The sequence below is a fragment of the Lissotriton vulgaris genome, chromosome 3_1 (genome assembly GCF_964263255.1).
Source record: "Lissotriton vulgaris chromosome 3_1, aLisVul1.2, whole genome shotgun sequence".
Taxonomy (NCBI): Eukaryota; Metazoa; Chordata; class Amphibia; order Caudata; family Salamandridae; genus Lissotriton; species Lissotriton vulgaris.
The window spans coordinates 471,576,083-471,602,621 of record NC_141689.1 but is presented as its reverse complement, the minus strand read 5'-3'; the positions used below and the strand labels follow the sequence as shown (position 1 = coordinate 471,602,621).

The following is a 26,539-nucleotide window of genomic DNA, read 5'->3' as shown; positions in this document are numbered from 1 at the left end:
GATCAATTGACATGTACTCAATCTTGGTTGGAGAAGATGCGGAGAACTGCCTTTTGAAGTTTACTAAGCCTGGCTATTTTAAAACAACTAGGTTTAAAACCCTGATGTCTGCATATAAGATCTGGACAGCATTTCACAAAAAATTGTCTTGACAGATTAAATGGCTATACTCTATTTAGGAACCCTACTTTTCCTGGGGAAATCTTCCCAGACTCTACAATGGCGGAATGGGAAATGTGTGCAATCCGGAGACTAGGTGATGTAATGGGGCCACATGGAATTCCGCAATTTATTGACATACAGAATAGTTATGGTATTAATAAAAGAATTTGTTTTAAGTATCTTCATGTATGTAGTTTTCTAGGTGGGGAAAAAGAGGGGGCCCTGTGCATTAGGCAAAAATAAAATCATGAATGTTATTAGAGGAGGGGAAGACTGCACTATTCGGAGGATATATGCTGAGCTCTCTCTATTCAAAAATGATGATCTTGAAAAATACGAGAAGAAATGGCTAGATAAACTTGGCATAGATCATGCTGGCTTTAGATCCTCATTAGAATTAGGCCAACCCGTTATATGCTCTGAAGGGCTTCAAGCTCAACAGTATAAAGCAATCTTTTCCTTGTATTATATTATATACATGTTTGCGTCATTCCCCCAACTGCAAGCTCTGAAGAAAGCAATTGAATTATTTTTGGATAGAACAATAGAAATTAAAGTTTGTCTTACTCCTTCTATAATTTTGTTGGGGATAAATAGTGAGGACAGGCAAGATCCATTGCAATGCTTTGTTTTCATGGCTATGTCTGTACTGCGCATTGGTATTGCTACAGCTTGGTTGGATAAAGCAGCTCCAACGTACCAACAGTGGCTTGCCAGGTTGTTATCTACCTACAATCTCGAGAAAGGGAATTATGAGAGAAAGGGAAAAAGGGGGAGGATGCTTGGCAAACGTATCTGGGGACCCATTTATAGATGGAAGGAAAATCAGCAGTAATGATTGTCTTAGTGGGCCACTTGGGCCAGTTCTCCGCTTCCTTTCTTTATGTGTTCTTTCCGAAGAGGTATTTGAATAAGGAGGATAAATTATGCAATACCAATTTTTTGTGCTGTAAATGCTATCTGGGTTTATTACTGTTGTTTTTGTTTCTTCTTTTTGTTCTTTTGAATTGTGTCTCTCTTTACTGTTTTTCTGTATTGCGAAATATGTATGTATCTCAGATGATTTCTGTATCGTTTTCAGTTAAGTTGTTGTGCTAAAAATAAAAAAAAATATTAAAAAAGTAAAAAGTACAAATAAACCACCATTCGTTAATAATAAAGAGATGGGATGCTGCATAGTATGTATACACATCCGCCTCTGCAATACCCCCACAATATGTTGACTGTGTACATGTACGCAGCGCCACCCAGATGGCTCCTCCGTTCCATAAAAAATTATTTTCGATTGCATTGACTTTATATTCGAGGTAGGGAAACCATTTTAAACATCGCTGTTCGTCAATATAATGATAGTGGAAGATGGGACCATATTGCAGTCTCGTCGCGTAGACTAGTGAGGAGTGAATTGATGTTGTGCACCCACGACATCTTGGGGCAGGACGAAATGAAGACTCCTAAACATTTAAAACCATCAATCATGTGTGACAGCTGTGTGGCCCAATTGAGGTCTCTCCAAATACCCGGAAAATCAGAAGAATTCGAGGTCCCGAAAACCACGGATAAGTCATAAAAAATAGCACATCGTCCGCGTATAGTGCGATTCTTTTGGATTGTGTCCGTGACCACTCAAATCCTCAAATCAGGGGATCGCGCTGCACCCATGCCACCAGAGGCTCTACTGTCAGGGTGAACAATAGCGGACACAAGGGACAGCCCTGCCTTACGCCACGGCTGATGGGGAAGGATGTCGACTGGTATCCTGCAATCCGCACTGAAGCCAAAAGGTCAGTAGAGTAGCCGAACATATGCCAGGAATCGCGGGCCAAAGTTAATAGCTTCGAGGAGTTGAAACAGGTACGTCCAATTTAAGGAGTCAATCGCCTTGTCTACATCGGTTAATAGAGGCAAATACCAATGTCGAATTCAGAGCTCAGAGAGCCACAGTAACATCTGTTTTGGGGCCATTTTATATCTGCTAGGGGAAAATATTATGAAAGTCCATCTCTTGTTTGTTTTTAAAACCCAAAAGGGCTCTGATATAGTATTCAAATATGATAAAAGACTCCAACATGATCATGGCAGGCTCTGTTTTCTTTGGATTCAATGTCCCTTGAAGTCTCTAGGAACCGTGTTCCAAAGAATCCATAGACCACGGAATATGTCCTATTCTCCAGAAATGCTCTTTGTGACTTTTCCAGTGACATGTTATTTTATTTGTATAGTAACGTTTTTACTGAAACTAAACTCTTTGAGGAGAAGAGTGCACCCCTACTACAATATTTTAATAATGTATTAGTTTTATTATAGAGAACAATCATTTTTGGGGAGTTTTAATATGTACTACTGTATCTACTTCTAAAAGATAGAGGGCTGTAACTTAAGCGATCTCAGAATTCCATCAAACATCCATTAAACTATGTATTACATCCTATTTGCAAACAAAATGTTGGATAAAAGTGTGTGTCCAGGTCCGGTTTTTTAAGATTTTGGGTAGGTGTGAAAGGATTGTTCAAATCTGTGTTTAATCAGGCACCCCATTGTAAACATGCACTTTCTGGGAAAATTGTACATGTTCAAGGTTTAGCAATGATAACAATAGTGCTTGAATCCAGCAGCATAGCGAATTATTATCCAGCCGTGTTATTTCCCCCCCCTCCCCCCCCCCCCCAGATATCGCCTGATTGATTGGATGCTCTTGTGACATGTAGCTAGGAAAAGATAGGAACAAAGGTATGCCCACGGTAGCTGGTTGTAGTTCCTCCCTGTTCTGTAGGTGGCTGTTTGCAGATATAACACCCACGTCAGGGGTAGTAAGCGCTAAATAAATACAATTACAATGACTTGTGTGCCTCTGCCCAGTTAGCGAACTAGCATTGGCAGGTATTTTACTTGATTTGCAGTCAAACAAATGCTAAATCTGCAACATTAAAAATGAAATGGTACAACTTTTGAGTTATATGGTCGATTTTTGAGGGATACCCCATAATTATAGCTCATAAATTGTACCGCGTGTAAGTAAACATTTTTTAATTAACTTCAGAAACAAAACCTGGCATTAATGTTACTGCTTGTAACCATAGCCCATATTTAACTGTGTAAAAGTCTGTGCAATGTGTTGAAGTTAATGAAGCACGACATGACCTTATTTAATTTTTAATTGTATTTATTTTCCTAGCCCCATATAGATTTACAAATGTACTTATATTAAACCTCATCCAGCCCTTTACAGGTGTCAGTATAATGGAAATTCATTTTTAATTTACCAAACAAATTCAAGGTTAATTAACCAAGGTTTACTTCATTTAATTCACTATATGAAAGCCCAATACAGACATCAGCCGCAGAAAAAATACCCAATGTTAAGGCTGTATGATTAATTTTATACATGTGAAGTAAGTGCATTCATTAATCACATACTGCAAACACTTGTTTGAGAAGGCTACGTTTATATACATTGGTCATCTTAAAGTAGCATTTGTTTACTGGCCCTACTTTCTGCATTCTTTTATTCTTCAATTTGCTAATGCAAATGTAAATTTATTGTCATGCTACTCTAACTGCAATATTTGAGTATTTGTAATAGCTGTGAGGCGACCTTATTTTCTGAGCTTCTGCTCTATATAAAAATCCAGTTAATTGGGGCTCCCTTTGGAATGCGTAGGTCCTTAAGCTGCTGGAACATCTATGCAACTAAGTCCATGAACTTCCTGTGAATTCAATAACATCTATGTGATTTCTTACTTGTACCTCCATGCCTAAGGTATAGCACCTGCAGCACTATTTGACCCCTCTGTTCAACATTGGCTATACCTTATCTGATGTAGTCCTTCACTAATATTAATATCTACATCACTGCCTGCTTTCAAATTATCTCTCTTAATTACTTCCGATCTCAAGTGGTCCAATTTTATAGCTCTGCATCACAACTTGCTCGTCTCAGCAGCTGTAGTTCTCGCAGGAGTTGTGATTACCCTATTGTGCCTGCTCTTGACGCTTCTTTACACCATATAAACAACAACTGAGATTGCAAATGCTGCAACTTCTTTTCTTCTCTTATTACCAAAAAGAACAACTGACTATTAAACAAATGTTCCTGACACCAAATTGTCTCCTTTGCTTATTTTATTTTGAAAAAGGAAATATTTGTTATTATTTGAATTTCAACGAACCGTTTTTTGTGGTTTTTTTAGAACAGAATTTTAAGACCTTATGTACAAAATGACAAATTTACATTATTTAAACACAACTAAACATTTTCAAACAAAAATATTTTTCAGACTGTATAGACAACATATAATACGACACACTCAGTCATACTACTCACAAACCACACTATTTACAAAGCAACGAACAATACAGAGAAAGAACATATAAATTGTATCTACAATGTAATCACTTTTGATTTACAAAGAAGCCTAGAACAAAGTCATTTATTTACAAAGCAATTCCAAAGCAAATATCATCCATTTTTGGTTTGTTAAAGGCTTGACAAGTCTACGCGTTTCGAACTCATATGAGTGAATGAGTTCTCATCAGGACCAAGGTCTGTGAAGAGACAAGGGGGAAAAAAACTTATTGGTATGCTGTTTGCTGTTTTTTATGTAGAAGTAACCTACTACCCTTACTGCTAGCTTCCGTCTCTTACCTCTCAGTCACTTAGACACCAGAAAAAACAACAGCGGTAAAGCGGCACTTCCAGCCATCTGTCATTTAAAAGATAAATGAATAATTTCTATCAGAATCTACCGACCTATTGACTATAGTGAATCACACTCATGCCACAATTTGTCATGCTTACATGGTTATGGTGGGGCCAGTCTCTTTGCCGAATCTAGACGTTGGGGCTCCGGCTGTTAGTCAAAAGAAACAGTGTTGTGGTTGGTTTTTATATTTTAACAGGAGAAACCGTAGTGTGAGGCTAAAGCATGGGTCCTCGCTCACCTTAGCGTTTGGTGCTATGTCCTCAAGTGGCCGGTATTGAAGGGGTGGAGCAGCGGTCCGTGGTGTTTCCGAATTAATCTAGGAACCGGGACAGAAGGCTGTGATCAGACAGATTCTTTACACCAAGCACTCAACACAACTGGATGAAAATGGTAGATATCAGAGATCACAGAGACAATAAGGATCATAAAGAGAAGGAGCTGAAAGGTAATTGGTAACCTAACAGTTCTTCTACACTGGATACCATACTAATAAAACTAAATTTAGTTTATAATATCACACAAAAAATCGAGAAAACCAATACGCACTTGCTACAAAATGAGTTGGAGGGCATAAGGAAACACCTGAAAGATCTCACAATGAGGATTACTAATGCTGAGGTCAGGATCTGCTCCTTGGAAGACTAAAATAACCTGCAATTGAAGCGGCTGCTAAAGTCGAAACTCCTGTAGTTAATTGGAAGAGAGAAATCACAGAATTGGAGGATAGAAAAAGAATAAGCAATCACAGGGTCTTTGGTCTCCCGGAAAATGTGGAAAATGAGGCCCCTTCTCCTATTAACTTTATCAATGCTTGGATTTTAATCGTTTTCAGTATTTCCTTTCTATAGGACTTTGAGATATAACAAGCTCAAAGAGTTCCGTCATTCAAACCCAAAAACACAACATATCCAAGGCCTTTTATTTTTACACCCCTGAGACACCAACATGCTGAGCCAATTCTGGCACATAAGTGCAAGGTCAAATCAGTCTCCTGGATGGGATCTAAATTTCAATTTCCCAGCTTTTTGCTAGAGATACTGTTATATGTATAAAGTCAATCCAATACTCATTTGTTGGCTCTTCCAAATTTAAAATTATCTTCAAAGGAAAAACATGATCCTCATAGAATGTTCAGAACTGGAATCCTTCCTTGACAATACCTTTTAAAATCAAATGGAAGATATCACCTCATCCCTTACTTCCTCATGATGCTCATCGCCTCCTGATGTGTTTTCTTTTTGATCGTATTATTTCAGGCATTAGACTTATCCGCTGTTAAACTTACCACTTTTGTTTGTCATTGTTGTGTCTATGATGCCTCTATGTTATATTTACCATTGCATATCTGTCCTTTGTTTGAATCAACATAGGATTTTGAGATGTTATAATGTGTTCGGTATCCAGTCAAAATATCGAGTTTTTATTATCGATTTGCATTAATATAGATAAAAAAATATAGAATGGACACAATATCAACTGGACAGAATATAGACTACAAAAATATCGGATAGGATAGCATTAATATCGAATTAAAAAATATAGAATGGACATAATATCGAATGGACAGAATATAGACTACAAAAATATAGAATGGACAGAATATAGACTACAAAAATATAGAATGGACATAATATAGACTACAAAAATACCGAATTTGAGGTAAGTAAGTTAATATCAATTTTTAAAGTTTTTTTATGTTAGTATATGTTTGAAAAGTGTATATTAATTTTATTATTTGTACTAATTATTTTTATGGTATTTAATTTTTGCGTAATATAATTCTGTAGCTGGTTGTGGGTTTATAGGGGAATAGGGTGGGAAGTAATTTAATTATAATTAATTAAATATGTTAATTTATTTACTGGTATTTACTTTGAATTAATTGTTAATTAATTGTTAATTGGTAATTAATTAAAATATAATTGGTAATTATTTTTAATTAATTGATTAATTGATAATTATGTTAATTTTAGTAATTTATTTTCTGTAGCGGGTTGTGGGTTTATAGGGGAATAGGGTGGGAAGTAATTTAATTATAATGAAATATGTTAATTTATTTATTGGTATTTATTTTGAATTAATTATTAATTGGTAATTAATTAAAATATAATTGGTAATTCATTTAAATTAATAGATTAATTGATACATATGTTAATTTTAGTAATTTATTTTCAGTAGCGGGTTGTGGGTTTATAAGGGAATAGGGTGGGAAGTTATTTAATTATAAATAATGAAATATGTTAATTTATTTATTTGTATTTATTGTGAAATAATTGTTAATTAATTATTAATTTGTAATTAATTAAAATATAATGGGTAATTCATTTTAATTAAATTATTACTTGATAATTATGTTCATTGTATTAATTTAGTTTCTGTAGTGGGTTGTGGGTTTACAGGGGAATAGGGTGTGGAGTAATTTAATTGCAATTATTTCTATTTTTAATTTTTTTATTTTATCAAATTTTTAATTATTTTCTAATTGTTAATTTATTTATTGTTAATTGGTAAATAATTTGTATTAGTAGGTAATTATTTTAAATAATTAATTTTTATTTGCATTTTTAATATAATAAATAATATATTATATAAAAGTGTTAATTATTTTAATTAATTTGTAATTGGTATTATTATTTATTTTATTTTTATTTATATATGAAGTATTTACTTTCCCTACTGTTGCACTCACTGGAGTGGGAATAGTAACTTTTAGCCTCCTGCTATCCAATGCTTTCCCTACTGTTGTACTCACTGGAGTGGGAATAGTAATTTTTACCCCTAAGCTATCCAACGCTTTCCCTACTGTTGCACTCTCTGGAGTGGGAATAGTAATTTTCATCCCTACGCTATCCAACGCTTTCCCTACTGCTGCACTCTCTGGAGTGGGAATAGTAATTTTTACCCCTACGCTATCCAACGCTTTCCCTACTGTTGCACTCTCTGGAGTGGGAATAGTAATTTTTACCCCTAAGCTATCCAACGCTTTCCCAACTGTTGCACTCTCTGGAGTGGGAATAGTAATTTTTACCCCTACGCTATCCAACGCTTTCCCTACTGTTGCACTCTGTGGAGTGGGAATAGTAATTTTTACCCCTACGCTATCCAGCGCTTTCCCTACTGTTATTATATAAAAGTGTTAATTATTTTAATTAATTTGTAATTGGTATTATTATTTATTTTATTTTTATTTATATATGAAGTATTTACTTTCCCTACTGTTGCACTCACTGGAGTGGGAATAGTAATTTTTACCCTCCTGCTATCCAATGCTTTCCCTACTGTTGCACTCTCTGGAGTGGGAATAGTAATTTTTACCCCTACGCTATCTAACGCTTTCCCTACTGTTGCACTCTCTGGAGTGGGAATAGTAATTTTTACCTCTACGCTATCCAACGCTTTCCCTACTGTTGCACTCTCTGGAGTGGGAATAGTAATTTTTACCCCAACGCTATCCAACGCTTTTGCTACTGTTGCACTCTGTGGAGTGGGAATAGTAATTTTGACCCCCTACGCTATCCAGCACTTTCCCTACTGTTGCACTCTCTGGAGATGGAATAGTAATTTTTACCTCAACTCTATCCAACGTTTTCCCTACTGTTGCACTCTCTTGAGTGGGAATAGTAATTTTTACCACTACGCTATCCAACGCTTTCCCTACTGTTGCACTCTCTTGAGTGGGAATAGTAATTTTTACCTCTACGCTATCCAGCGCTTTCCCTGCTGTTGCACTCTCTGGAGTTGGAATAGTATTTTTTACCCCTACGCTATCCAACGCTTTCCCTACTGTTGCACTCTCTGGAGTGGGAATAGTAATTTTTACCCCTACGCTATCCAACGCTTTCCCTACTGTTGCACTCTCTGGAGTGGGAATAGACATTTTTACCTCTACGCTATCCAACGCTTTCCCTACTGTTGCACTCTTTGGAGTGGGAATAGTAATTTTTACCCCTAAGCTATCCAGCACTTTCCCTACTGTTGCACTCTCTGGAGATGGAATAGTAATTTTTACCCCTACGCTATCCAACGCTTTCCCTACTGTTGCACTCTCAGGAGTTGGAATAGTAATTTTTACCCCTACACTATCCAACGCTTTCCCTACTGTTGCACTCTCTGGAGTGGGAATAGTAATTTTTACCTCTACGCTATCCAACGCTTTCCCTACTGTTGCACTCTCTGGAGTGGGAATAGTAATTTTTACCACTACGCTATTCAACGCTTTCCCTACTGTTGCACTCTCTGGAGTGGGAATAGTAATTTTTACCCCTACGCTATCCAGCGCTTTCCCTACTGGTGCACTCTCTGGAGTTGGAATAGTATTTTTTACCCCTACTCTATCCAACGCTTTCCCTACTGTTGCACTCTCTGGAGTGGGAATAGTAATTTTTACCCCTACGCTATCCAACGCTTTCCCTACTGTTGCACTCACTGGAGTGGTAATAGTAAATTTTACCCTTTCCGCTATACTACGGTAAAAATATTGTAATTTTTTTATTAAAATTATGTGTGTGTATAAATATATATATATATATAGATATATATATATATATATATATATATGTGTATTAACAAATCAATTTGTATGTTTTTTTATTACTTACATTAATTATTTATTAATTTTAAGGTTATTTAAGTATTTTAACTATGTTTAAATTAATTATATTTATTATTTCATTAATTTTTAATTAATTTAAAGCATTTAAAAAAATTCAATATTTTGACTAACTATATTTTTTACATCGATATTTTTGATTCAATATTTTTTTACTTACCTGTTTGGAGATAGGAGGTCTCATTTTGGCATTCTATATTTTTACCTCGATATTTTGGTGGGCCGATATTTTGGCATTCTATATTATGTCAGTGATCCAATGTGTTCTTAAGTAAATACAGCACCATTAAACAGTTGCATGCCTTACATCTGATTAATCTTTTTGTGGGCAGCTTTCTGAGCCATCTCCTCCCCTTTTCATGTTGCCATAATCATTCTGTCCGATTGATCTTGAGAATCGTATACATTTCCTTAACATTGCTATCTCAACAATACCCTTTTGAAGGATTCTGTTGTTTTCTTCTGGTTTCCCCAGTTGCTATTGATCGTTGTTTGTTGGACTGATGCTACAACTTTGAAATGTCTTGAATTCATAATGTTATGTCATGTTTCATCATTGAGGTGTATTAGTCTTGTTGCTCTTCTTATTGTATCTGTTTTTAGGGCACATCTTGTCCTTGTAATTACCCTCAATGAATTCTTGGTTTACATATTGTTAACCTCATCGCTGCTGCTGACGGCCAACAGCTGTCGCGTGCACTACCTCGGTAGTGCTGCGCACGTCCGTTAGCCGTTGGGGCCCCGCCCGCGCAATAGAACATTTCGCACTAGCGCAAAACGTTCGGCGCAGTTAAGAGGCTAATGGACTTCAGTGGGTGGCCATCGCTTGTAACTCCCCAAAGCTCTAGGTCTATCTCCTTGTCTCTTCGAGACATTTGCATACCTTTTTAAGGGTGGTTTTATCGTTTTTTGCTTATTTGATTTGATATGGTTCTGTAGTGGGCCTCCTGCCTTACAGACGATCTCCCAGCAGCACCCTTTCTGATCCTTTGAGGACCCCATGCGGAGTCTACCCCAGACATGTATGTTTCACCCCAAGATATGATGCCTTATATGCACTCTTGTACACACTTTCACATCTCTTTCAAATACATATATCACTGAGTCAAGCATGTTATACTTTCTTCCTTCACTCATTAACCTTTATGGCCACCATAAAAGTTGCCTCATCGAACACTAAAGGTCTCAACCAAACTTTAAAAGAGACGCAGAAAATCTGAATATTGTCATAACCTGCGCAGCGACTTAGTATTCCTTCCAGAAACCAAAATTGGTGATAAACAGGATCTCTTGATGCCCTATGTATATGATAACGATCTCTAATGCCACTAAGGAAAAAATAGGATCATTACACTAATCTCAAAAATATTGTGTCTGTATGTCATAGCCTCCGAACAAGACAATGAGGGCAGAGGTTTAATTACTGGACAGCAGTGCATGCAGATGTCTACTTAGTAGACTGCAGTGCGGGGTACTGAAATCTATGCCCATCAAAATCTATGTGCCCAGTGAAGATATCCCACAATTCTCTGTCAGCCCAAATTATCTATGGTGGAGCCTTCAACTTGACCCGATTCCCAACATAGACTTAGCCTTCACATTCAGAAAGGGAATAAACTGTTCTATCTTCAAAGAGCAGACTCCCTTGCTGCATACTTGGAACAAAAAAACCCATTATTTCTAGCCTTAAAGACCCCATGAGTACAATTAAATCCAATACTAACAATATCCTGAAGGTCTTTAGAGATTTCTGTGACAAACTTTATGCTCCCTCTGGCCTGACCCTCCAGGAAGCATGCTTAGAGTTCCTGAATTCCATCCTCCAAGCTCATATTTTATACAAGGCCAGGATAAATTCAGAAAAACCTCTAGATAGAAATGTATTCCTTGAGGGCTATCAAGCGTTTACAAATTTCTGACCTACATGATTACTGTCCCCTAAAGTCGAAACGTAACCATTTTGCATCAACAGGCAAAGTATCAGGTACTGCTGCGATCGCTAATATAGTAGCAATCCCAAAATAAGGCAAAAGCCATTTAAACCCCAAAAACATTGGACCAATTTCCCTCATCAATATGGAAGCAAAAATTAATCCAACAATCTTAGTCACATGTCTTGAATTCGTTAGAAAAAAAAAAGAAATCACACATAATTCTCAGGGTGGCTAGCCAGCGATAACATTTGCCCTTTCTGACATGTGTTCGAAAGAGCCTACATATCTAACTCCCTCTTTGCTTCTATAGAGCTTGATGCAGAAAAAGTGTTTCATAAAGTCTATTGACCATAATTGAAGGTGTTCTTAAGCTGGTGTGGAATCACTGATACTTTTATAAAATTGATTATGTCACTATACACTGATCCCTCTGCGAATATCAACATGAACTGCTCACTGTCGAACTAACTTTCTCTTCAATATGCACCCGTAAAGCCTGCACCATGTCCCCCTTACTATATCTCATCTCCATTGACCCACTTATACACCATAACAATTTGTCATACATTAAAGGTTTCTGTTGCCACAATGTCCCCTTTAAGACAGTGGCTTATGTCAATCACATCATATCATGCATTCAAGATGCAGGTCTCCATTGGCAACCCAAATTTATCAGATTTTAAGGTATTTGATATATTAGTAAACTATCCGATTCAGTTGTTCATAATTAGCACCAAACCATTCTTAAAATCAAGAATTTGTCTTTCCTTGTGGCCCCTTAGAAGCATCTCATTGTGGGTAGGTTGGAGACCAGTAAGATGATGGTTACCTCATTAGTTCATTTCCTTTCTAGCATGCTTCCTTTTCGTCTGTCTCATCTGTTTTCTTTTCTCTATCAACAAAAGCACTGCAGGATTTCTATGGGTACAGAAGGGAGTAAGAATTTCTGAAAAAGTTCTACTGAACACTTGTGATAGTAGATGCAATTCCCCTAACTGGTACACTATCAAAGTCTTATCTTGCCATGCAATGGGCCCAGTGGCGGCTTAACTATCATGCCCTCCCTGGCTTATAGTTGAACAAGACCTTTTCTCACCCTTTCCTGTTCAAGGACTTCTATCTATGGATCTTCTTCCAACCAGACATTCAGAACACATTATGCTTACTACTATAAATGCCCTGAAGGTAATTGACAAAAAACTTCCTTGCCTGATATATAAATCTAACCTACTTTCCTTGTGGCATTGTAAAAAAGTGTTAGTGACAAACTCCTGCCCAGTTGGTCGTGTGGCCCGAAAACTGTACTGGTCTTGTTTAGGATCTCTTTTTGGAAGGTGATCACCCGTTGTTTGCCTCATTACTGCTTAAATTTGCTCTACCAAATTTAGACTTGTATGACTTAAAAAAAAAACCAATCCAATCTTACCAAATTAGATCCACTTGGTTCCCTCCTCTCCTTCCACTACTCTAAGCAAGCAATATCCATGCTGCCTCTAAAATCTATTAATTGTTACAAAGACATCCTAGCAAAGCCCCACCTTCTATACATTCTAAATGGACTACATACTTGCAAAGTTTGGGAAGAGACCCCTGTTCATTAGTACAATGGGACACAATTTGTCACTTAGCTCACTCACATAAAGTTTTATTATTTTCTAATTTCACACCTGTGTCATGACAGGTCTTTCCTATTTGTTGCCTTTTACTTTCACACAGTGACTACTGACACACATTTGCATCAGTGACAGTCTGGATTAGTTTCTTGGAAACTGTACTTGCTTGCAGAATCAACTTCGCAAGAACACTGTCATGCTACCTTGACACCATATACAAGATTTATACATGCTTTTTGCAAATGTGCTTGTTTTCATACACATGGCGACATAGATATCTGTAACACACAAACTGTGGAAGCCTGATGAAGATCTCGGCTCAAGGCAAAGATGCCTTGTGTTATAAATAAACATCAGTTTCCGGGTGTTGGCAGAGGAGCACTTTGTTGTCATTTGCGAGGTCTCTACATGCTGAAGCTTTGGCCCAGCAGCTTGCTGATATCTCTATGAGGGGTGTCCAGCTCGTGACCACGACAGAGACATACCCTGGTCAGCCCCCAACATACCGCAAATACCAACTTTCCAGGGTACAAGGGGAGAGATGAGCACCATTGATTTTGTCCTGGTTTCCAGTAGCTTTCTTAAATACGTTGATAAGCTCGAGGTGGTGGCCAATCCCGCAAGTGACCATAATCCCCTAATGTTGTCATTGTGCTTGCCAGTACAAGAATCACCAAAGACTTGGGACCAGTCAAACAAGTACAGCAAGAATCAGGGTGTTAGTTTAAAATGTAGGAAGGTAAATACGATAAAATTGGAGGAAGATATTTTTGTTAGTTGCAAAACGGAAATGGAATCATGTCTACTCCCAGTACCTGACCCTCACAAGGTTATTGAGAGCTTTGAGAAATTGTGTGGGCATGTAGCACAGCACCTTAGGAAACCCAATGGAAAGGGTGGCCAAAAGGCCTTCAGATGGTTTGACTCTGTGTGTTCTGCCACACATCAATCCCTAAAACTAGCCCTGCGCCAAAAACCAAGAAATAGAGAACTTGTAAGAACTAGCAGAAAGGCTTATAGGGAAGCTATTGTAAAAAGAAAGCAGGACCTAAAAAACATTGCTTGGGAAGACCTAGAAAAGGCTGCAGAACTAAAAGATAGCAGGCTCTTTTGGGAGGTCCTAAACCGCCCCCTTTTTAAGAATGACAACAAAGAAACTATAGTTATGCAGGTCACCGCTGAACAGTGGGTACAACATTTTACTAAGATTTTTAATCCTAATTCTATTCCAATAATGGAAAGTTCGGATAGTACAGGGGAACTGGCGATATTACCCTCGGCTTTGACCCTCAGCTCTTCACTTACACAGACAGAGATTGAGGAAGCTTTAGGGAAGGGTTTATCACTAAAAGCTCCAGGCCCAGATGCTGTCCCTTTGGACCTTTTTAAACATAATGTTAGTTTGTGGGCACCCTTATTATTGAATGTATTTAAGGCTGTTGTGGTCGGTCGCATCCCTGGTTCTTGGAAGGAGGCAATTGTAGTGCCAATCTTCAAGAAGGGTGATAGGTGCGACCCATGTTGCTATCGTCCTATATCCCTAATAGATGCCTCATGCAAAATCCTGGGCAGGGTTATCCTAGCCAGATTAGAAAGCTGGGCAGATTCAACAGGTCTTATAGTTGATTCCCAATATGGATTTAGGCGAGGAAAGGGGACTGTCGAGCAGTGCCTGAATTTGGCACTAATTATAGGCAAGTACATGAAGGCAAAAAAGTCTGCAATACATCTTGCCTTCATGGACTTGTCAAGTGCATTCAACACTGTTTGTAGACATAAGTTGTGGCAGATGATGGATGACATGGGCTTCGAGGAACCATTGGTCACATTGCTTCGTAGGTTACATGCAGCAACAACTGTAGCAATTAGATTTGGCCCTGGAGGCGAAATGACAAAATCAATTCCATCAACTGAGGGTGTGCGTCAAGGATGCATTTTGGCGCCTTTTCTTTTTTTGGTATACACAAACGGGTTAGAAAAGTACTTATTAGACCAGGGTTGTGACTTTCCAAAAATTAATGGCAAAAGTATTCCCATGCTTTCCTATGCAGACGATACTGTCTTAATGACCATAACTGGAAATAGCATGCAAGTATGTTTAGATGCCTTTAATACTTTCATGCGGGACCTTGACTTAAAGGTAAACTTCGACAAATCTTTTGTAATGTGTTGTGGTCCTAAAGGGTCAAACATCAGGAAGTTTGTGGTAAATAATCGCACAATTGGAAAGGTGGAAAATGTTAACTATCTAGGTAATTTGTTTAATAGCAAACTAAGCTGGAATCCACTTATGAAGGTTCGAGCCCAGAGTGCGACCCGGGCAATAGAGGGCATCTTCCGTTTCTGTAGCAAATTGGGCCAAAAACATGTTACGCACCTCAAAACCCTTTATACATCTAAATGTTTATCGGTGGCCACCTACGGGGCAGGGGTTTGGGGGACTGAAACACCAACTGTGATACAGGTGGTGGAAAATAATTTCATAAAAAGGGTTTTATCAGTCCCCAAAGACTCCTCAAACATCTTTTGCCACAAAGAAATGGGAATGGTCAGCGTATCTGATACGATTTGTTTGTCCCCTTTATTGTTATGGGGCAAAATATGGCGATCTGAAGACTTGCAACTTACTAAAGACATCATCATGGATTGCATGGCCTTAGAAAATTCAAAACAGATCCCTTGGTTGTCCTACGTTTGCAATATGTTAAATAAGATTGGCTTGGGTCCCTTTTATGACAATCCAGAAAAAATAGAGGGAAACCAAAAGGCGGACATAAAGTCAATGTATTGGAAATCATTGAATTCACCATCTTTGGACAATGTTGATTTTCATGTTCGTAAGCCCCAACCTCAGTTTTATTTAACATTTACTCTCAATGTGCAATGGCGATTCTTACTAACAAGGTTTAGATTGGATATTTTGCATTTTCTGCTTGCTTTTCGAAACAAGGGGGTTGGTGTGAGAGGCTGCCCCCTTGTCCATGTAATAACAGGGTTAGCCAAAGCACCATACATGCGGTCCTTTTTTGCTCCTTGTACCAAGAGCCAAGAATCCGGTTTATCAAACCAATTCTGAAGGGGCGGCAACCTTGTACTTATAAGGAAGGGTATGATTACCTGTCTTCACTATCCTCCGTTGAAACCTGCTGTGCCATGTTACATTTTATCAGAGTTTCACTAAAGATTAGGAAGGGCTATGGCTAGTACTAAAATGTATATAATGTTCTATGGCCAATAGTCTGCATATGTTTATAATGGTCCTTTTATTATGTCTTTTATAAATTTGTGTAAATTGTGTACTTAAAAATTTTCTTTTATATGAGGTACGATGGTTTGTATGTTCAGTACTTTTATGATCCATTTTATGAATCGAATAAAGTTTTGAAATGAATGAATGAATGACAGAGACATACATTCTTTCCCTTCAGGTAGAATTCTTGACAGAACCTCCATACACAACCCAGACGCTTAGGTTAGGGGATGCACAGTAGGAGTAAGCCATAAACAGGGGAGAGGATGTGGTCTCACAGCTAGAGCTGCCGACTTTGGAGCTGGGAAACCAAGGTTCGTGCCTCGGGGTCGACTCCACATCCTGTGATCACTTAATCTCCCCTTGCCTACAAAAACAATAATGCATGTGTCCTTGTGTAACGTAACTGGTGCTCATGTAAAGCGCTCCAACACCTTTGGGTTGAGTTTGCGCTATATAAATCTGCAAAAAAAGGGCCAGATTTCTATATTATTTTATATGCTTGCATATACTTATTGTTTCAGCACAATGGTGGAACTTTTCTTTCTGTTCACTGTCCTAGTACTTATAATAACTTTAATTTGCTTCTGTCTGTTGATCATTGCAGCACATATATTTTATACAAGAATCATGTTGAATCAAGAAATATTGGAAACGTTCCACTGTGTATTCCTTGTCCATTTCTCAGAGAGAAGGGGAGCACGATCTGTTATTGTGGTTCCATCAGGGTTGTCATGTTTAGTAGTTGCCAGAACCATTTGCTATCCACCTAGGGTTAGCGGGGCTTATGGTGTCACTGTGAGCTAGCTGGCCTATTGGACGACATATCCAGATGGGGTGCATGGAATAAGTCTGGCACCATTCCAAAGGTTATGCTGTCCACAAACATGCAGTTCCTACCAGAGGGTCAAAACTACACAACACCTGGTGGGCTTGGCGCTTGGAGAACATATTTGAGCCGAATGAATCTACACGTCACTCCATCATCGCTTCGAGAATTTGGGACAATTTAGATCTCTTTTCACAGAAGACTCTGTGTACTTCTGTATTTCCAGGTTCTTAATGATTGTCTCATTTTCCATCCTCCCCCTACACTGGAGACACACCAAGCTCCTCTTTCTTTTAATCCTCTTCTTTCTGTTTCTTCTCCTTCTCACTTCTCTGTGCTTTACTGTCCAGTTTCTCCCTTACTTGCCTCCTTTACTGTTATACCGCTTCTTCTATTTTTACTCTCTTTATACAGCTTTGGTGTATCATTCAGGTTCCCTACCTTGATTTTCATATTGCTGGATAACGTTTTAATTACCGCAGATCATATTTGCGAAAACTAACACTGTACAACCTTATGCTGATAGTATCCTGACATTCTTTCATTATTTGTCAAGGAGGTAATCAATCAATCATTTATATAGCACTCTAATCACCCAGGGGGGGAGGGGTATCCAGGCACTGGGGCTCGATAGGCCCAGTCGAACAGACAGGTTTTAATGCCCTCTGGAATTGCAGAAAAGAGGGGGAGATCCGTAGCTGCAGGGGGAGGTCATTCCATGTCTTTGCTGCGAGTTAGGAGAAGGAGCCCCTTCCACTTCTCCTGTGGTGGATGCGGGGTTGTGGGCAAGGGAGAGGGATGCAGAGCAGAGATGGTAGAAGCTGAGGCGTTGGTTGATGTAATCTGGTCCTTTTGTTGTGTAGAGCCTTGTATGTGTGGGTCAACAGTTTGATTTGGCATTTTGCGATTCAGGGTGCGCTACGAAATTCGTTTTATTAGTTAAATTGTTTACTTACCTTCGATTATCCATACTCCAGTTTTTAGCACCCCCCACCCTGTCCCTCCCGCGTACACCTCTCCGCCCCACCGAAACTCCCTCCACGGGCCGTGGCTGGTTGTCAGTTCCTCGGTGTATCATCTGGGATTTTTTTCCCTGTCTTGTGCAGAAAGCAACAAATCTTGGAGTTCTATTCGATAAACAGTTGTGTTTTTCAGATCAAATCAACCTGGTTACCTCGTGTTTTTATCTTTTAAGAGTGCTGAGGAAAGTACTCCCTTTCAACCCGATGGAAATGCAGAAAAAGGTTGTGGTAGCCCTTGTACTGTCTTGAATAGACTATTACAATGTGTTGCAATTGGGCACTCAGAAACGCTTGCTTATGAAGCTTCAATCGCATTAAAACAGGACAGCGCATCTTCTCGTCGGGCATTTCAAAAGTTTCCCCCATCTCTAAAGGAATTAGGCTGCAAGTTAGCAAAATAATTACATTTAAGGCACTATATATAGTCAACAAGGCTGTGGACAGTAGTGGTCCGTCTTACTTCAAGAAGATACTCGCGTGGAATGTTCCTGGCTGGAATTTGAGATCAGGTATGGCAAGATTAGTTTCAGTACAAAGCATTAGGAAAGCCCGTTTGGGGGGTGGGTGAAGTTTGTCCTTCCTAGATGGCAAACTTTGGAACCCAATGCCAATAGGACTGCGATTCCAATCTAATATATGGCGTTTTAGAAAGCTGCTAAAATCCTGGCTGTTTTCTAATTACATGAAATAAACAGTCTGTTGTCTACCGTTCAGAACCGCTGGTGCAAAAGCGCCTCTGTAATTTCACTCTCTAAAAAACGCTTACTTACTTATCTTGCTTGCTTGGTGAATCACATGTGCCTGTTGGTCTTGATGGGGGTGATGCTGTTAGTGTTGCTGGTTATCCATGTGTTGACGTTGTTAACACTGTGTTCCAGGTTTGTGGCGGTGTCTAGGTTGGATGTGTTAAGGGCGTCAGTCCATTGTGTCTGTGTCACTTTGCTCCAGATGTGGTGGTGGTATTGGGTGGCTTGATGCTAGAGGTACCGAGATTCAAATGTACATTTACTTTTCTGGTGTTTAGCTTCTTTTTGAGGGACAACCTACATGTTTATATTAATCGATGAACTTTTTTTTTCTTGTTCTTAATATCCTCAATAAAAACTCACTGAAATAAAAAATAAAAAATTCCCTTCTTGGGACCAACATGCCTCATGTGGTGGTTCTAGACAGAAACATTGCCCCACACTATATAAAGCATTGTAAAAACGATTGTGATTTTATGGTCCTGTATTGGAAATAAATAATAAATTCAGCATCCATCTGGCCTTCTATACCTTCAAATCTAACAAGGCTTACACTTTAGGTGTGCCCAGACTAACGACAATATAATTCTGTAATCTCACACATTTAATTGTAATTGTAAATTGTATTTATATAGCGCTTATTTTCCCTGACGTGAGTGTTTTATCTGCCCTTATGTGAATTGAAGTACAGAGCAGGGAGGGACTACAACCAGCCACCCAAGGCACACACCACTTCCTACCTTTTTCCTTGCTATGTGTCACAAGAGCACTCATCCGATCTGCAGCATCTGGATGTGCAGCACACGGTTATATAATAATGAACTGTGATGTTGGATCCCGGAACTTCAGTTATATCATTACTGAACTTTAAACATTTTCCCAGAAAGTGTAACTCTAGAATGTCTGCGAGAATAATAAGACAATTGGAAATTGAGGCAAAGCTTTAAGACCGAAATGTTTAGAAGAAGCGTTCTGTCAGTCAGAACCATCTTCCATACATAGCTGCTTCTATCTAGAGGCAGCGTTTTGAAGACTTGCTGGCATGGCTTTAAAAATCTGCCATGAAGTGATATAAAGTGTAGCATACCCTAAAATAACATAAAATAAAATAAGTTTGTCATGTAGCAGAATTGTAGGATCTAGGGAAACCAATGCACTGACCCTGTGTTCCCTTGTTTGCCAAAACTCGGTGTAAACGTCTGAATTAAGGAGTATCTAAACACTGGACACTTACCAATGAAAGGTTACAATGAAGATGGGATATGCTAACCTCTCCAAATTACTTCTAATAATACTGACTTTGTTTGCAAGTTCAAACTTCTGGCTTATCTAAACTTATTTTTTCTTCTCTCCATCAAGCATGGTATTATTGCCACAGAAGATGAAGAATATTTTATTGAACCTTTAAGCAACAGTACTGAAAATGCCAAACACTTCAGTTACGATAATGGCCATCCTCATGTAATTTACAAAAAATCTGCCGTTCGTCAAAGATACGCAAGCAATCACTCCTACTGCGGTGTCACAGGTAAACGTGTCCAAGAAGTCTTTGGTGAAGATTTCTATTCTTGAATGTATTTGTTGTGTCATAACAATCTTTAAGGATGTTATTTTGATTGGTGCTGTTTAAACTTTATGGTCCACGTTTAAGGGAATTGTAATTTGAAAATTATAACTGGCATTCATTTTAGAACTGGAATAAACCTCTGAAATTTGAAGGACTTGAATGATGACATTTATGGGCTAATTTAAATGTTGTCACAACTGAGTACCCTTTCTGCTTGCCTCATTTAGAGCTGGGCGGACCTTCGGCGTATGGAAAGCAGAGAGTACTCCATTTCCCCCTCCTGTACACGCCTCCGACGGCCCGGTTTGGTCATGTGTCCGCCCGCCTTAATTAGATTGGGCAGACATGTGGCCAGGTTTCACTGCCTGTCACCGCCATGAAAAACGTGGCAGTAAGGAGCAGTGAACACTTGCCAAGGGAGAATGATCCCCTGGCGAGGGGGTCATTGTTCTTTTTATCTTCAAAAAGAAAATCCTGCTTTGGGATTTATTTATTTTAATTTTAAAAAAAGTTGTAAGTTTGATACCTTTTTCACAGACTTTCTATCACTTACAGTGCATTTCTGTGAACTTCCTTAACTGCAGTTCTTGGAAATGCTAGAAATGTCCGCAGGGGCAGCGGACATCTCTAAATAGGCGGAGTACCCTAGCCCTTACGGGAGTAAAGTACTCCACCATGGCAACGACAATTACTCCATCACTGATAATTGAATCAGCCCCTTGCTTTACCCGAAGTTCACTTGCAGAGGGTGGATAAATACCCAGTGGTTCGAAAGGTCTGGAAACGTTTTCCTTGCTCTAAAAGGCATATTTGGTGTCCAGTCAGCACCTCATATGGGATTCTTTGTCCCAGACCCTCCTATAACAGATTTCCATGTGTGCACCCCGGGGCACAATCTGACATCTACCGTCAATCAAAGCACATCGTTTTGGGAAGGGAGGAAGCCCAGCCAAACCCTAACCTTATGCTTCCAAGGTCAGGAGTATATTAGTAATGTGAATAAAATTGAAAGGAAGATGAGCAATTAGTTGATAGATAACAACCCTGCACTACTGACAGGTAACCCTGCGCGTTTTACCATGTAAATGTTTGACGGTGAACACTTCACACCGAGTTGCCCTTGGACACTTCCTCAAATAGAGCTTAATAATGTTAACTTTTTGTGAAAGTGCCTTTAACTTAATTAAATAGTTTTTTTCCCTTGGTTGTTGGTGGCCTTTTTGGAACGTTAATGTTCATGAATTTAGAAAATAATTTTTACTGTGACATCCACATCCACCTTCTTTATATTTGTAGATGTTTTGGCAATTCGTTGCCAGTCACTATTTTCTTGTTAGGCTTTTCGTTTTAAAACGTTTGCTTGAGGACAAATCCAAGATAATTGTAGTTGGGAGTAAATTTGTTTGACACACTGTAAATGTGTTTCAAAATTAGATTTTTAAGGAAGACGAAAGGTGTGGATATCTGTACAGTGTTTAGGATCTGTAGGAAACACTTAACACCAGATGTTCTAGGGCTAGAGTTAGACTGGTTTTCAGTATGCTCCAGAGTTTCGGGAATCTGTGCCTGACATAATGCAGTACAACAGAGCAGATTAAGCCTGCAATATTGCACATTCTACACAACACATTCAGCTCAAAATGACTCCCTCCGGACTTGATTTACAATCCTAAAAAGCTTGCTAGCATTATGAAATGTCTTGTTGATCAGTATCATTAGACGCGTGACCAAGTATTATCTCTCAAATCTCTAGTCTTAGTTCAAGATAAAATTCTGGCATCTAACAGCTGTCAGCTACCAAACTGTAATGTATATTCGGCTCAACTCCAAATCTAGACAAATTATATTAATCCAGCAGTTGCAGATGTAGGGAAGCAGCACATAAGGGTCAATCTATCTCAACAGACTCAGCTCTCATCTAGCCCCTCTTTCAGTGGTGTAACATAGGCCCTGCAGCCCCCACCGTGCAGGGGGGGGGCGAGCTCCAGGAGGCCCCATCTGCATAGTACCCTGGCCTCAGAGCTCTAGTATGAGCCCGGAGTTTGTCCCCTCCATTTACTTTGCAGGCCCCCCTTCAAATTTCGTTATACCATTGCACTCTTTATGCCTTCCACTCCCATGTCTAACAACCATTAACTCGCCAAAAACATGTACACATTCAAACTGTTACTCAGCTGAAGCCCGTCACACTGACATTTATCACATAGTCCTGAATGACAGTCCTGAAGAGCAAGACAACTGCCATATGATACTGCAGCAAGCAAGTATCATATGGATTGGGATGCTGTGCCCTCTGTTTGGAGGCTCGGCGCATGTGGAGATGGCTGAGCCTCATTGGGTCTGCCTTACAGTTGATCAGATACCTTGCAGTTTCTCGCAACATCAGGGCGGACAAACTCAGCAGGCGTCATCTGCCAAATTATGAGTTGTGGCGTCATCTGAAGTTGGGACAAGGCATATTTTCACCCAATTTGGTGTGCCTGTAGTATATCTTTTCGCTGCTGTGAGAACTCTGTGTCCAGCCTTTTGCACCATGGAATTTCCTCTACGAGAATCCTTGAGAGACTCATTCTGTCATAACTGTAACTCGTACCTCTTTTGCACGTTTCCTCTTCAACCGCTGAGTGCTGAAAAACGTCATGTGGAACCAAACTGAGCTCATTCTGATAGCCCGGTACTGGGATTTGAGATTCTGGTACTCTGAGTTCTTGAATATCAGCATATGCCCTCCACTTTGACTGCATCTTCTGGAGTACCTGCTGTCCTAGCAGATTTGCTGAATCCTGCCTCTGAACCTCCACAAACTACACCTCCATACAGGGAAATTGAGCAGCATTAAGTGAGTGGTATGGATTTTCAATTGAAGTTGGATTTGGTTTGACTGCTCGCCATTTATTTACAAGGTCTGTCTATTCAGTTGGTCTAAATTTGTTACCTTTAGTGAGGAGAAACAAGTTTACCCCCTACAAGCTAAGCTTCTTGATCTCCTACTGTTTGTTTTGTTGTACCCTGAGGCTTTTAACTCTGGTTCTCACTGCTATCACTTCTGCACGTCACATCAGTTATTTGCAGGCATTATCGGTCCCTAGTCTGCATACCACCATTTTCTCTGACAGATTGTTGCTTTGGACACCTACTTTCCTGTTTCCAAAAGTTGTTCTACCATTTCATGTCTAGAAATCCATCACCTCCCCACTTTCATCTTGCTTCTGTAACCTTCTAAGGAGGAGGAGAAGTTGCAGTGGTTGGATCCTAAGTGGGCTCTTAATTTTTACTAAGGAGTACCGGGTGGATGATCGACTTTTCTTTGTTTTTGCTGGTGCGAGGAAAGGAAGAGCGATCCCAAAATGGAATTTACCATGATGGATTGTCCTTTGCATCAAGTTGTGTTACACCTTTGTTAAAAAGGATCCTCCTGATGGCATTTGGGCTCATTCCACAAATGCATAGGCTACTATTTCATTCTTAGCTGCAGAGTGTTCCTGAACTGGACATCTGCCAAGCTGCCATGTGCTGCTCAGACCTACCTCTAGGAGGGGAATTGCTTTGATGTCGATTCACAAGGTAAAATTCTGCAGTTAGAAGTATTCACCAGAGGTACAAGTTACTTGCCTTGAGAAACACCCCTTCTTTTGGAAAAGCTATGTAACCACAGATTCCTCACTGCCCACTCTCCTTCTCCTTCTATAGAGGTTATAAGGTTATCATGGTATAAACTGCCATCAGCATGCAGGGAGAATGCGTATGTATTGTCATGTTCAGTGGTGAGATAGAGTTATGACAGAGGCCAATGTGTAGGAGCAATTGCAGAAAGTGCTCCTGTTCCAGTCTTGCTCCTGTGTAAATGAACAAACTGAGAAATATGTGCTTGGTCAGATTATCTACCAGAAAGAGTATTAAAGAAGGTATGTCACGTTCTTTTGGACCAGGGTTGCCCACCAGATAAAACTACAAACTCAGTGCTGAGATCCCATGACATGCTAACTCACCTAACCAGAGTAAATAATTTTATACCATATTAAACATTGATCCCAAGTATACTCCAAAGAGCTAAATAACCAAAGGAAATAACTCACAATGCCTAAGAGGAAATGTCAAACAAATCCCACCTCAAACAATCCTTGCTGCCTTAAACACAGAAAAAGATTGTATGAAAAAGCATTTACTTTCATGTGAAACCTCTCTTAAAAACCTGGTTGTGACACATTTTTTTTTTTTTTTAAATTTGTTTTTATTGTTGCATCACAATATCAAATTCAGTATCGCAGGCATTACGACGAGTGGCGTCAACATTCCGCCAGCTGTCATCAGGATCGCAACATTTTCGTTTTTTATAACTAACAACGATAACATCAAGGTGTGTAACTTGGTTTTACAGAAGCGTATTATGTACACATTACCATCTATGCATTGCATGTCTGCCTCTACATCCCTCCCCCCACAGTTAGTCGCCTAATCTCTTATGCCTAAGGGACTTTGGAGACCCAGTGTGCCCGTGCCCAACCCCTCTTGTTCCCCCCTCATGCCCGGTCTCCTTCTACATCATCGTCTTCTTCTGAGCTATCCCCTTCATCATCTTCCGGCAATGGTTCGCATGGCTCCCCTCTATATGTATTCCACGGTAGCCATATTTTGTTCCACTTACGTGGATTCGCCCTCTGTTGGTATATCGCCCGTTCCGTCATCATGATCATGTCCATATTTTTACACCACTGTGCCAAAGTCGGTATCTCTGCCACTCCCCATTTCTGTGCTATATCCCGCTTTGCTAGCATCATCCCTATGACCACCCATAGTCGCCCTACTGGCGTGAGGTCGGTCGGGCCCCACACATTCAGCAAACAAATTCTAGGGTCTGGAGTGAACGGGAGTTGCAACGTCTGGGCGACCGTACGTGCCACTCGCCTCCAGTATTCTACTATGCTCGGACAGGACCACAGGGTGTGAAACAATGTGCCCTCCTCCCCACAGTTTCGTAAGCAATATGGGTGTTCTGCCCTCTGGAATTTGTGGAGTGTGGTGCGCGTGTAGTATACTCTGTGTAGTATCTTGAACTGTACCAGACGGAATCTCGCTGATATTCCCGCCTCTCTAGGTGATGCCATTGCGGCATTCCAATTTGTCTCATCCAGGTCCCCAGCATCATCCTCCCATTTCTCTTTCAATTGTTGTAATGGGTCAGGCAAGTTATTTATTAATTTGCGATATGTGAGGGAGGTGGCGCTGGCTTCCATGTAATCAGTGAGTAGTCGGTCTTCCAAAGGGGCCGATTCCGGGACGTTGGTTCCCGGTGTTAATACTGCTAGCAATGCGTGCCTAATCTGAATGTAGCGGTATGTCTCAGTGGTGTTCAGCTCTTACTGTTCTCTCAGGGTGTCAAATGGGACCACCCCCTCCCGTGTCCATAGATCCCCCACCATGGAGATCCCTATAGTGTCCCATTGATCAAATCCTTTACTACGTCTCAAGTTGCCCAGTGCCTTAGAGTCCCACAAGGGTGTAAGCTGTGTAATCACCCCCCCCCCCCCCCCCATTTCAGACGAGATTGGGCTTTATGCCATAAAGTTACAGTGTGCTTAGTCGGGCCTATTAGTTTCGCTGTCAGGCCCTTGTTGTAGAGCGGGGCAAGTAGTGTATTAGTGCCAAGCTGACGTCTGTCCGCTAGGTATGCCGGGTCCTCCTGCGGCGCATGCATCCATTGGTTGATCACCTTGAGGTGTGCTGCCCAGTAGTATAGTTCCAGATTCGGGAGTGCAATCCCCCCACTGTACCAGTCCCTAATCAGCTTCGCCTGTGCTACCCTCGCCGGTTTATCTCCCCATAATAGGCCTGACAGTTGCCCCGCTATCTGTTTGAAAAAGGAAGGTGGGACCAGTGCCGGCGTATTTTCCAAAACATATAGGAACCTGGGTAGCGCCATCATTTTGAAAAGTGCGGCTCTGCCCAGTAATGTCAGCGGGAGTGTCCTCCAATGGCGCACGTCCGCCTTCAGTCTATCGAGCAGGGGCCTGAGGTTGAGATCCTGAAAAGTCACCTGATCTCGGGTGATCCGAATCCCTAGATATCGAAAGGAGATTGTTTCCACCACCAAGGGGCAATCCACC

General features: G+C 39.9%; 1 protein-coding gene across 1 annotated transcript in view; it reads left to right on the top strand.

The window, feature by feature from the left end:
* The window catches only part of ADAMTS6 (ADAM metallopeptidase with thrombospondin type 1 motif 6), a 1,724,075-nt gene that overhangs the window by 168,982 nt on the left and 1,528,554 nt on the right, over window positions 1-26,539 (top strand). Inside the window, exon 4 of the mRNA XM_086963486.1 lies at window positions 20,228-20,396. Within this exon, the coding sequence (XP_086819612.1) occupies window positions 20,228-20,396 (169 nt within the window). The remainder of the gene's footprint in view (window positions 1-20,227; window positions 20,397-26,539) is intronic.